The sequence below is a fragment of the Xenopus laevis genome, chromosome 9_10L, assembly GCF_017654675.1.
Source record: "Xenopus laevis strain J_2021 chromosome 9_10L, Xenopus_laevis_v10.1, whole genome shotgun sequence".
NCBI classification, from domain to species: Eukaryota; Metazoa; Chordata; class Amphibia; order Anura; family Pipidae; genus Xenopus; species Xenopus laevis.
The window spans coordinates 55920711-55934258 of record NC_054387.1 but is presented as its reverse complement, the minus strand read 5'-3'; the positions used below and the strand labels follow the sequence as shown (position 1 = coordinate 55934258).

At 43.5% G+C, this 13548-nt stretch overlaps 1 protein-coding gene across 3 annotated transcripts; it reads right to left on the bottom strand.

Annotated features, from left to right (window-relative positions):
- Nucleotides 1–3889: 3889 nt before the first annotated feature.
- On the bottom strand, nucleotides 3890–11982 carry faim.L (Fas apoptotic inhibitory molecule L homeolog). Of its 3 annotated transcripts, XM_018234592.2 has the most exons (6): nucleotides 11845–11982; nucleotides 11108–11165; nucleotides 10100–10235; nucleotides 9558–9786; nucleotides 4947–4996; nucleotides 4187–4631 (listed from the first exon to the last, which is right to left on the bottom strand). In XM_018234592.2, the coding sequence occupies exons 2-6, from the start codon at nucleotides 11149–11151 to the stop codon at nucleotides 4482–4484; spliced, it is 609 nt and encodes a 202-aa protein (XP_018090081.1). In that variant the 5' UTR covers nucleotides 11152–11165; nucleotides 11845–11982; the 3' UTR covers nucleotides 4187–4481.
- Between the last annotated feature and the right edge of the window lie 1566 nt (nucleotides 11983–13548).

The following is a 13548-nucleotide window of genomic DNA, read 5'->3' as shown; positions in this document are numbered from 1 at the left end:
GGGAACTGCACAGCAACAACGTCATTACACTAGTTCCCTCGCAGTAACACTACAAGTCTACTCAAATTTTTTCCTGGTATCAAAAAAGGAGGGCTCCCTCAGACCAGTACTAAATTTGAAAACTCTAAATCCATTTGTGACAAAACAAAAGTTCCGCATAGAATCAATCTGATCAGTCTTAATGTCTATTAGAGAGAGCTGTTACATGACAAAGGTGGATCTTCAAGACGCTTACTTGCATGTACCCATCAGAAAAGAATCTCAAAAGTACCTAAGGTTCACAGTTGTCAGAAAGCATTATCAATTCAGAGCACTCCCTTTCGGCCTCTGTACAGCGCCCAGAGTGTTTACAAAGATACTCAGCCCACTCATCGCACGTCTCGGGCAACTAGGGATTACAATCACTCATCACTCACAAGAAAAGCCAACTCACACCAACACAACGCATCCAATTCTTAGGAATCTGGTTCAACTCATCTCTCCAGACAATATCACTAACAAAGGAGAAAATTCAAAAGATTATATCCACAGCACAGCAGGTTTGCCTACAGAAAACAATCAGCAGTTGTGCCTCCAACTGGAAGCCCTACCATTCGGCAGATTTCACATGCGGGTTTTCCAAAACCATTTCTTAAACCACTGGAACAAGAACCACTCAAATCTAACTCAACAAATTCCGGTCATACAGGTCAAGAGGTCACTGTGATGATGGACCCTACCACACAACCTGATACGGGGAAAGTGGACAGTGGTTACCACAGATGCCAGCCTGACAGGATGGGGAGCGATGTTCCCCCCCCCCCGCACGTGCCAGGGAACCTGGTCACCGGAAGAATCATGTCTACCCATAAACGTTCTGTAGATCAGAGCAATAAGGATGCCATACTACATTGGTCTCAGGAATTGACAAACCAACCCCTCAGAATTCAGTCAGACAATGTGATAGCAGTGGCATATCTAAACAAACAAGGGGGTACTCGCAGCAACCGAGCAATGAGGGAGGTCACACAGATACTCAGTTGGGCAGAAACTCACGTACCAGCCATCTCCGCAGTCTTCATTCCAGGAGAAAACTAAACTAAACTGGGAAGCAGACTTTCTCAGCTGGCAATGAATAGACCAAGGGGAGTGGGCACTTCACCCAGATGTCTTACAACAGATTGCGGCCAGATGGGGGAGGCCGGACATAGACATACTGGCATCCAAGCACAACTTTAAGGTACCTACATACTGCGCCAGGTCTCAGGACCCGGGGGCAGCATACGTGGATGCCTTAGTCATACCTTGGAATTTCAACAAGGTTTACACCTTTCCCAAGAGGGGACATTAACCATCCTCATTGCCCCACATTGGCCAAGGAGAACATGGTATTCAGAGCTGGTAAATATGTCGGCAGCTCCACCATGGCGACTGCCCCTCCGAGCAGACTTGCTAACACAGGGACCAATCAACCATGACAATTTGCCACATCTACATTTGACGGTATGGCTATTGAATTCGAACTCTGGTGTTCTAAGGGGTTTTCCAAGCGATCTATAGACATTCTAATAAAGGCCAGAAAACCATCCACAACCAAAGTCTATTATAGGACATGGAAACATTTTTTAGAAACATTTTTTAGAGCGGTGTGATTCCACCAATGTACCCTGGCGTCAAGAGTCAATTCTTAACTCAAGGTTTTCATGTAGGACTATCCTTGGCCACATTAAAGGGCCAAATTTCAGCCCTTTCTCTGCTACTCCAACATCAGTGGGCAACAGAACCTGATCTTATACAATTCCTACAGGGAGTAGGGAAAGTCAGACAACCATATAGGGATCCCACGCCACAGAAAGCATCTGTGGATCTTACTACAGTACAAATTGCTCTACAAGGGCCTCCCTTCGAGCCCTTAGCGTCCTGTGCACTCAAGTTCCTTACTTGGAAGATGAAAAAGGATTTTCCGGTAAGTAAAAAATCCTTATTTCTTAGTGCTACTTGTGTACACAGTGCTGCTTCCTATGGTTCATGGCTTTATTCTCGGCTCAATAGTATTATTATATTATTGCCCCCTAAAAATAACTTGGCGATAATATATAAGATGTATAGGTCCAAGTTTTAATAGTGGCCCAATTATTACTACAGTGTTTACCTCTTTGCATGCTGTAGATTTATTTGCAGGATTTCTATTTACCAGGCAACATGTGATGCCACGTTGATATAACCATCTAGACTAGGCAAAGGGGAATGGTAGATAGCATGGAAAACGAATACAGTGGAACCTCTATTTTACATCCTCTGATTTTAAGTTTTCCCCCATTCTACATTGTTTTCTAGTGGTCTCACCTATATAATACATTTCCCTGATTTTACATTTTCCTGGATTTTACACCATTTTTTTCCGGTCCCCTGAAAAACTTAAAAATGGGGGTTTTACAGTATTAGTATATTAATTAACAGCTATTTTTTTTAGAAGGTAGTATTATAACTTTTTATGGGCTTGTCGTACAGTAGACAGCCCACTATTTTTATTTAGGTAGATCTCCTGAAGGGGCCCAGGTGTCGAGAGTAGATTCCAGGGTAACAAAGTCTGGGCACCCATGCTGTAGAGGTTGCTGTTGTATGGCCTACTTAAGGAAGTGACATTTGAGAATTTGTAAGCCTATGACAACCTTTTCTGACAGAATGCTCGGTTATAAAAGATACTTTGAAGAGTGACAGCATGGGATCCTCAAAGCAACTCTCAAAACTTCTGAAAACAAAGATTGTTCAGTATCAAAGGCTATAGCAGGCGTCTAGATGTTGATGTAAGTATTGATGTAATATCTCTGTTGGGGTTCCCACATTTATGCACCTGTGTAATTTTGTTTTCTGTTAATCCAATAAACTTGATGTCACTGCTGAACTACTGCTGTTTCAATAAGGCATGTTATATATTAAAAGGAAGTTGCTACTTTAAAAGCTCAGCCAATGATAAACAAAACTCCAAAGAATTAAGAGGGGTTCCCAAACTTTTTCATATGAAAATGTTTCCAAAAACTCGCTGTTTGTAAATTTCAAGTTTTGCATTAAATCTGTTCTATGTTCTTTTAGTGGCCCTACTGTGTTATCAAACATGACCCTGACATCTCTACTATTGCACAGTTAGGTCAAGAATTTGTGGGATCTTTCAATGTGTTTGAGACATTATTTCTCATTGTCCCGACTCACACTGACAACTCTTTGAAGGAAGCTCCTTGCTCATTTAGCTCAGCTGTGAAATTTCATGTTTATTTATCTAAAAATGACAAAAAAATAAAAAAAGGAGAATATAATTGTATAGTTAAGAAACAAAGTAACATTAAAAAATACAGCCAAATTACAGGTTTTGGAATCTATTATGCAGAATGCTCGGGCCTGGCGTTTTACTGATAAGGGGTCTTTCCATAATTTGAAACTCTATACATAAAAAACATTTAAACACCCAATATGAATTCATGCAGCTCAGTTAGTATCAAATACAATGTACTGTTTTATTATAACAGACAAACAGAAATACTCAGAAAAGAATCGTTAGTTGAAAATAAGACTATGGGAGATGCCTTCCTGTATTTTTGAGCTTTTTTAATAATAGATTCCATACCTATAATAACACACATAGTGCCATGCACTTTCACTTTAGATCTTCCATTGTATAATGGCTCTGATTTGCAAGTGACTAGCATTAAATTTAAGACCAATGGCACAAGGGTCGTGCCTGCCTCTTCTTGATTATGTGGGTGCTGACACGGGACCAGACCATCAGCGCACACAGTGGATTTTGTTGCATAGTATAGCGTTTCTGTGCTGAAATCCACTGTGTGGGTGCTGATAAGCTGATCCTGTGCCTGTCAGTGTACACATTTAGGAAAATGGAAAGCAGCAGATCAGCTTTTTTAGTTTCGGTTTATTCATTATTGGTGAAAAGACATTGGCCTAACAAGATTAATCTGTGAATATCCAACCTGTAGCCCCTCACATGTTGTTTAGCTACAATACCAGCAACTATGCCAGTTAAACAATTGGTGGTTGTGGAGGATGGACCTCTCTTTGCTAATAACACTGTTAGGATATGAGTGTGTGTCTTAGTTTCCATTCCGTTCACTATGAGAAAGACAAAGTCACTACTGTAAATTATGCCTAAAACTTTTACTAAAATATTGAGACTCAGCAAGTAAGTATGACTCACTACAAAATCAAAACATTTATTATAGGTATATTGTATGATCTCCCAGTTGATCTCAGTATATTTGAATTTCCTAATAACAATGTCACATGATCACTGAGGAACTTTTATTCACATACTTTATCTATTGGCTGATTGAGCAACTTCCCTTTGAATAGATCCAGTTCATTCCTGTACCTGCAGTAAGCACAGCACTACAGGCATTCTGGGGGAGAGGTGTGATACAGTCATTATTATGCAAAACAGTTCATCACATTTCTCTGCTGGCTGTCCGCTCACACAGCAAGGGTAAAGTCTGTTACTCTGTGCTCTCTGGGATTTCCCGGTCATCCACAATGAGCGTGTGGATAATTCCTTCCCTTCGCTTCCCGCTACTCACAGCTTTGATGCAGCAATCGTGATTCCCGATGCTGAAGTGTGTTTCTGTGCCATCATCCACAAACTCACCCTGCAGGAAAGAAGAGGAGGCAAGGGTGCATTAGGGCCATACTGTGTGGGTAAGACTCATACCAGGAAATGTATAGCACAGCATAAAACTTGTAGTGCTGCACATCAAATACACAAGCATCTCATACGTGAAAGACCCGCAGATCACTCTCAGCCTCATGCCAGCAATGAAATTATCAATGCTCCTTTTTTCAACCCCCAGCATTGCATGACAGTGCCCCCAGCAAGCCTTGCTAGCTAACCTAGTAAATAATAAATCTTGCTTCTGAAACCCCTGAGAGTGGAATTACTTTGTGAGTCCATGTTGGACACCTACCGCTGTCTCCATGTTTCTGCCGTTGCACCAAACGTCCATGGTGTCCTTCTCTGAAACAAAATAAACAGTCAGCCATAGAGGAAAACAAAATGAAATCTCTAACCCAGTGCAACGGCCACCACGCAGACTGAGGAGGTGCCCACATAACCAGGGGTTTGGCCATGTGAGCCAAAGAAAAGAGTTGGCGCTAATATGGGGGCTTTATGGAGTTGATGTTATTACTTCAAATCTACACTACAGATCTCCCTAAAGGTCAGAAAACATCAGTATTCTGGGCAGGTTCATCTGGTTCTGATACACATCCCCTCCAATTCTAACTGGACAACCTACAGACCAGGGAAGGATATTAGGTTGAGGTATTAGCACTGGGGATGGATAAAATACAAAAGCCACGTATATCTTGTAGTAATTGTTAGGTGTTATCTGCACGACAGTTGCCTTTTGAAACCCTAATTAACCATGTGCCACTCAGTAATATAATTTAGGAATACCCATAATAACTGTGGGAGATGATGGGGTGACTACCATACAGAAGGCCCTGTGACAGCAGGAAGGCCCAGGGGAGAAGAGAGAGAGAAAATCCTCTGTATGGTTCCGCCATGCACCCTCCTTCCTGACTGTTTTGCCACAAAACAGTATTTGCACATGGGGGCTGGGTATGGCTGAGGGTGCATTAGTGGGAGACCTGAAAATATTTTTGTAAGGGAACCCAGCAACATCACTTTACTTTAAAAGTTATTACAGTTGTTGTGAATTCCTCTGATGTTTTAAGTATATGTATGTCTTTAATGTTGTAACAATAAAGTGAGCTTTTTTGATAACAATGCACCTGTGGGAGCCCTCAATATGGTGATTCCTCCGTTCTAATAAGGTTCTTAATTTGCATTTATTGTTTAAATACCCGGAGGATCTGCCACTGTATTTATAATGCTGTCAGGTGGCTTAGTCATATAATTAGTGCAGTCTTTGGTGATTTGTATATATATATATATATATATTTCTCTAGTCGGCCCTCCTGTCAGTGCAAATGTGTGGGTTAATGTCATCTCATCTCTAGAGGCAAGACAGAAGACCTCCCCTTGCCAGTTCTTTGTCCTGCCTCAGAGGTGAAGGACAGAAAATTTCTTCTTACTTTATTTTCTTCTTCTTAGGTTTTGAATTTTACTTTCAAGGATGGGGAACAAGCTGAGCTGTCTCCCAAAGTATGGTGTTATTCCCTCCTTGCTAGTATCTTGCAGCAAGCTGGATCACCTGAAGCACACTGCTTGGGGCAGTTATTCATGGATTATGGAGGCATGCAGAGCTGTCTCCCAAGGTATGCGTCTTTCCCTCCTTCCTAGCAGAATGCAGCAAGTGGAGTAACCAGAAGCATGTCAGCCCTAGATGCTGCACAAAGGAATGGAAGGCATCCAGACAAAGGCCAGTAATTACCCTACTTGCTTAGATTACAGCAAGTGGAATCGGTGCACAACATGCTGTTTGTAGGCCCAATACCAATCAGCAGCACTAGTACTTGGAGTAAGGTATGCTGAGATACCTAATTATTACTCTTTATGGCCAACACATGCAGTATAACTGGATAAGGGGAGGGTAAAAAGAACTAGTTTCTATCAGTCCCTCTTCTACTTTTAAGGTCAACAAGTATTGTACCTCGTTTTGGCGCCCTTTTTTGCTGGAGCTCTTGGCGGCATTTGCGTCACGTGCGCGACTACAGCAAGGTACTACCAGCTCCCTTACAGGGTCAACTGTACGCCCAATTCCAACCCTACAAGAACAACCTTTTTGGAATGGATAAAAGCCACTTTTCAACCCCCTCCCCTCAGCATACACCACATGCTAGGAAGCGGAGTGCCCAGGAGATAATTTCAGACTCCTTTGAACCCGAAGCCACTTTTCCAGAAGAGGAGGTGGGGTTAGGCAATACGTCTGATTTGCAAACATCAGACCACCAGGAATCCGATTTGAGACAGATAATTACAGGGGTGACAGGGGGTAAGAGTACATAACTTCCAATGTGAAAGAAAGGATGACTGGACCAGCCAAATAGGTTTTCTAACAACAAAAAAAAACATGGTCTACCCCACATAGGAATTATCGATCCTCATCCTTTCGCAATACCAACGGTTACCAGGGATCATGGAGAAATAGACCACAATGGCAGCAACTAGTGAGACTATCCAGGAAACCGACTGCCCCAAAAGCCATGTCCTCATGACTCACCTCTACAAGAGTCTCGGGTAGGAGGTCGCCTAACACAATTCCTCTTCTACTGGGAGACACACGACACAGTCCAATGGGTACTACAAATCATCCAATTTGCATACAAACGTTGGAACAAAAATCACCAGGATCTTCAACAGATCATTCCCATGCTCCCACAAGCAGAGACAGCTTGTCAAGGTGGAAAGTCTGTGCTCATTTGTCCTCAGGTAGAAGCTGGACACAACCTTTCTCAGCAGACAGACAATACGCCAAGGGGAATGGGCACTGCACGACAAGGTATTCACACAACTACTATAAAAGTGGGGTGTACCAGAAATAGATATCTTAGCATCCAGACACAATTTCAGACTTCCCTGCTATTGCTCCAGGACCAGAGATCCGAGAGCAGCATACACGAATGCACTGGTAATTCCATGGACCTTCAACAAGGTGCATGCGTTCCCACCACTGGAGATCCTTCCCAGAATAATTGCCAAGATAAAGCAGGAACAAGTCACAACCATCCTCATTGCGCCTGACTGGCCAAACAGACTATGGTGCACGGACTTAGTCAACATGCCAGTGTCCAAATGTGGTGACTACCTCTACGACTGGACCTCCTCTTCCAGGGTCCAAAGTGTGGTATACATTTCTTACCTTGTGTTCAGCCAAACATTTGTACAGACAAAATATCAAGGGCTATTGTGATACTAAACTCTATACTTAGTACAGATATGGGTATATATAATTTATGTGAAGGTATGGAGGGGTGTGTATATAGATGCTGGGTTTTCATTTGGAGGGGTTGAACTTGATGGACCTTGTCTTGTTTCAAACAGATTTAACTATGTAACTATTTGGTATGGACGGACAGTACAACACAGGTAATCACAGATTTCCTTACAGATGTCTTTACGAGAGGCCTTGCACTTAACACACTAAAGTCTCGAATCTAGGCTTTATCTGCACTTTCAAATGTTCGGTGGGCAGAAGACTCCACCATACAAAGTTTTTTACAGGGAGTTCTACATGCCAGGCCACCCTTTAAAGATCCTACTCCCCCTTCGGACTTACCATTGGTACTCTCCACGCTACAGAAACCTCCTTTATACAGGTAGAAACAATAGAATTCTACCTGTATCTGACGATTCAACACTAACAATTACCGATGTTTGGGTGCCTTCAAAGGCATACACTCCAAATTTTCCGTCCAGCCCGATCAACGAGCCGACCGATATTCAAGTCTTCTGCTTATATCGGTCAGCTCTTTTCCCACCATACACGCACCAAATATCGTACAAAAATTTGTTTTGTACGATATTATCTGTTGCATATATGGCCACCTTTAGTCTTTCCATCACTGTGCCCAAAACCAGCTAATGATAAAGAGAAACAGTTGCACAAACTAGATGTGGTGAGAGCAATTCGGATATATCTTAAACGGACTGCAGTTATGGAAATCAGACTCTCTGTTGATATCATACTCCACAACTTACAAAGGTCAGGGAGTTTTCAAAAGAACCATTGCTAGATGGTTAGTAGAAACAGTCAATTTTGCTTACGAAATTAACTAAAAACTGAAGGCATTCCAAGTCAAGGCTCACTCTACTAGCGCATAGGGCACTTCATTGGCCTTGGAGAACTTGGCTACTCCTGAACGAATGTGCAGGGCAGCCATTTGGGCTTCTCCCAACACTTTTATAAAGTTTTATAAACTACATGTTTTTGCTTCAACTTCGTGTTTGGCTGCAAGGTGTTACAGGCTGCAGTAGCACAGTAAAGCCTCCACTGTTTAATGACTACACCGTAACAGTATTTCTTCAATGTTTTATTGTTGGCATTGTAAAAATACCACTGTTTTTATTGAATTATACAGTAAAACTTAAATGTTACAAAAAGTTTCTGTTTACCCACCCTAAATTACGGGACAGCTTTTGGACGTCCCCACACGTTTGCACTGACAGGAGGGCCTGACCTTATATACTAGAGGAGGTGTCAAGAGACTTATTCTTCTGTCCTGCCTTCAGAGATGAGATGACATTAACCCACATGTTTGTACTGACAGTTCGGGCCTACTAGAAAAGGATTTTCCAATTAAGTATAAAGTCCCTTTATTTTCTCTGATGGGAGCCACAGGGATGTAAATAAAATAGCCTTTTGTCTTAAAGAAGAAATTGCCTTCTCTCTGTGTGTATTGCCCTTCAAACACATTGAGCTAGATACACCATATGGGGGTGCTATTATGAATACAGTTTCCCTGCAATTGAACGACTTTTTAGAAAAAGGTTGTCTCTGATCCAGCACAATATTTTATGAGACAATGCCTAAACTGCCCCCCCACTGTAAGAGCAGATACAGCAAGCTGTTGCGGAAGACTACATACTGACAGGCGTAAACCAGCCCCCTTACCCAGCACAACCCGGCAGTCCTCTCCGTCTAGGTGAAGCACCCATGTGTTGGTGGTCTTTGAGCGATTCTCCATGTACTTCTTCAGGCTCTTGCCATTTATATCCAGTGTGTACTCATAGGCAAAGCCACTAACAGCATCAATATTAATGGTGGCCTTCGTCTGAGAGGCTCCCACCGGGAATGTCTCCTTCCCAACCAACTTGAACATCCAATCCTTCCGGATAATCTCCTGGAAGTGGAAAGAAAAGATTGTATGGGGTTATATCCAATAGAAACAGTAAGTAAATATGGGATTGCCAGCAAAGCCCTGTGCCAACATATCAGCTGTGGTGCCTATGGGCATCCTTAAAGAAATACTGACATGTTTATAGGTGGCCTAACTGCACCTATATAAAGATTTCCAGTGGGGACCAACTTGCCCACTCTACCCTATGGAGGTGCACAGCAAACAGACTTCCTGAGTGCTCCTTAGTTAGTTGGACCAATAATCTGAGTGACTTTCTCACCTAAAATAGGGCATTTTTGTGCGTCTGCTTCCTTACCTTCCCATCTACATACACAACTCGCTTCCCTGAAGTTGTGCCATGCTCAAACTCAATCTTATGGATTCCATCACTAAGGGAGACTTCCCACATGGCCACCAGGTCCGTCATTTTCTCAAGGCGTCCGTAGTGAGACCTGGGTGGGAGAAAAAAAGAGGAGTACCAGTTTATGTCAGCAAGACAGGCAGGGGATGATAGAGATTATACTGTAAAACAATGGCTTTGGCACAACACTAATGGGATTATGCTCAGACGACAGGAGGCAACAGCAGCAGTGCACATAGTGCTGCCAAACAAGAGTAAGCACCGGGCAGGTAAGAATCACACTCACAGATATGTCTGCCCTTCTGCTGTTTAGTCAATTGGATCCCCCTGGCCCAGCCTCTTGGAATTCCAATGCGAATACTAGTCTTTCAGAGCCTTAGGCTATAGGAAGCCACACTGGCAGGGGGGATACAGCACAAGGATAGAAAAGGGAGACTCTACATCTTTCAAGGTACCAGCTGCACTGCAGATGCCAGAGGGTCAATAGTCACTAATAATGGACCAGTGTGTGTACTGGAAATGCCAGTGTCCATTTTTAATCTAAGTTTGGACCTGCCCCATCTATATAATATAGAAACCTGTACATGAATTGCCTGCACCCAGCAGCCCCGATACTGCCACCACCCTGCACTTTCAACTTTTAGCAGGTCCAGCGGTGGGAGCATCGCTAGTGCAGAGCCGAATTTCTGTGTTAAAAAATGGAAATTCATCTCTTAAATTTACCAGAGGCGGCTTTTTGCCACCCCATGATGCCTGAGGCAAAGTTCTCACCTTGCCTCATGGCAGGAGCGGCCCTGGCTGCACCCTATGTGTACCTGTAGGGATAAAGGCACGTGGAGAGTAGTACAGAGACTGAGCTCTAGAGTAGTGTTCATTTCTACCCCAGAACTACAACAAATGCCCTTCATCACATGATCTGGGGTCCCAAACACATTCCCACCTTTATAAGTGACACTGAGTTACCTGATCTCATCTTCATACACTGTCACCTCCTCACGAGCCGCCATGACACTTACAGGTTCTAGTCCATTTAGCAGCAATAAGAGAGAAAACCAAACACAGACTGAGTGAAGGCCATGAACCTCCTGTATGTACTGAGCCTGTTTCACAACTGCCCCAATCCCACTGCTGCCCCCAGGGGCATATAGTATGGGCATAACACCCCCCTGTTAGTTATAGGCCACATAGACTGCCCCTGGGGCAAGGCAAATGTATAGTAAGAACATTCCCTGTTGTACAGAAAGTACCAGAGGCTGTTACCCCCAGAGGAAGGGAAAGTGAAGGGCAAGGTAACTCTGACTTGCAAGAAACAGAACATAAGTGATCTGATTTCCATCCCTTTGGGTTTGCTGGTGATTAACAGTATTTTCAGGAGAAAAATGGACTCCCAGGAGGGACCCCGAGTCTTTAAAGTGGCATTGGAAGCAGATGCAAAACATGGAGATGAAGGTAAAACCAAAATGGTCAAAATCCTCTGGGAAACGTCTCTGATATGTGAGAGGAAAATGCCGTGGGGAGGGGGGGTAATACTCGGAACGCAATAGTTCCTACCCCGCCTTTACTGCCCCAATACCCCTGTACCTTCTGCCCCATACGAACCTCATGCCCTATACCCCCACCTTCTCCCCAATACCCACGTGTCATGCACCAACACCCCTTTCTCGTCTATATAAAACGTCTGCACCCTCTCCTGGACTCACCTGCACCGGAAGCTCAGGAGAAAGCGGCGCTGCTGCCTGGGTAACAGAGAGAGAGAGAGAAGCACAGAGACTTGCAGCCAAACCCGCTGGGGCCTACTGGCCAATCAGACCTAGGCATAGACCTGCTGCTATAACTCTATAGGATAGTCAAAAAAGATGGGCGGGATGTGTGGGTAATGTCACTGTTAGGCTGAACGACAGGTTGCCATAGTGATCCTTCGCTTAATAGGCGGGGCACTACTCAGACTTTGAAAGTGGTGTTCAAACCGGCGCAAACCTTATACTCGCCCTTGCTTATATCCTGTGTACCAGTAGCACGCATAAAGTTACAAATAGCACAGAAGATCAAAGCAGTAAAACCAATTGCCTTTCTTTGCAGTTTATTTATTTTATCCTGTTTTACCACAAGAACAACGTTTGGGGATCGGCACCTCATTTTGCCAGGATACATAAGTGCTACAAGAAGGCCCTGTCCAAGCCCAGATTTGTGGAAAGGCCACCTAGGCCCGGGCCTGGAGTGGCAGGATTTTAGGGGGGCACCAACCACCAGTGCCACCATCAGAAATCACAGGCCCAGTATGGCAAAATTTCTGGGCCCCCTGGTACCCGCCCACCCCAGATCCTGCCCCCAAGCCCCACCCCCAAAAAAAACATTTGTGGTCAGAGCCCCCTACATGTTAAAAAAAATCATTGGTGGTCAGACCCCCTATAAGTTACAAAAAAATAATTGGTGGTCAGGGCCCCCCTATAAGTTAAAAAAAACATTGGCACCAGGTCCCCCATAAAATTTTTTTTTACAAAAACATTGGTGCCAGGGCCCCCCTTACAAGTTAAGAAAAATTTATTGGGGCCGCAGGAAATATATTTTTTAAAAACTTTGGCGCCAAGGCCCCCCATACAAGTTAATAAAAAATTGGGGCCCCATAAAATATTTTTTTTAAAAAATTGGTGCCAGGGGCCTATAGAGTATTAAAATAAAACATTGGTGGGCAGGAGATTAAAAAAAAATAAATAAAAGCCCACATTGGTGTCAGTAGAATTGAACTAGTGGCTTCAGGACTACAATTAGAGCTGATTTCGCGACATTGGGTCTTTTCGCCGCTTCAGGACTTCAGTGTCGGCTCCTTTCGTGACTTCGGGTCTTTCCGCAGCTTCAGGACTTTGTCTGTTCGTCACTTCCGCATTTGGCTGTTCGGGACTTCGATCGGGCGGCACCGCTTCTGAGCTGTCATGAGGGGCCCGGCTCTTCAAAAAGTGCAGCCCTTTAGGCCCCCCTTGATGGCGGCCCTGCCAATCACACCCACATTGGTTCAAAAACACTGGGGATACAATCATTTTTTTACATTTACCATGCTCACAGTATCCTTTAAACTCAGTCTGAAAGGTAATCAGGCAGTGGTCTTACTCCCACCTTACTTGAGGTGTCTCTACACGGGTCAACAAGTTAAAATTCTCAACTGATGGCTCTTGTGCTGAACGAATGGATAGCATGTGAAGAGCTGTAGTCATTTAATTATTATAAAAAAAGCAGTTTCTGAGTCTTTTTATGAACAACATTCCTTAGACATCTTCCAGTAATTTTATATTTACTCTTCGTATTTTATATTTACTCTTCATTTACTCTTCATCTACCAGTTTCAGGCCATTCATTAAAGCTTCAGCCCCTTCAGAGCTACTCAAATGGAGGTCCCATTGTGGGTGGAT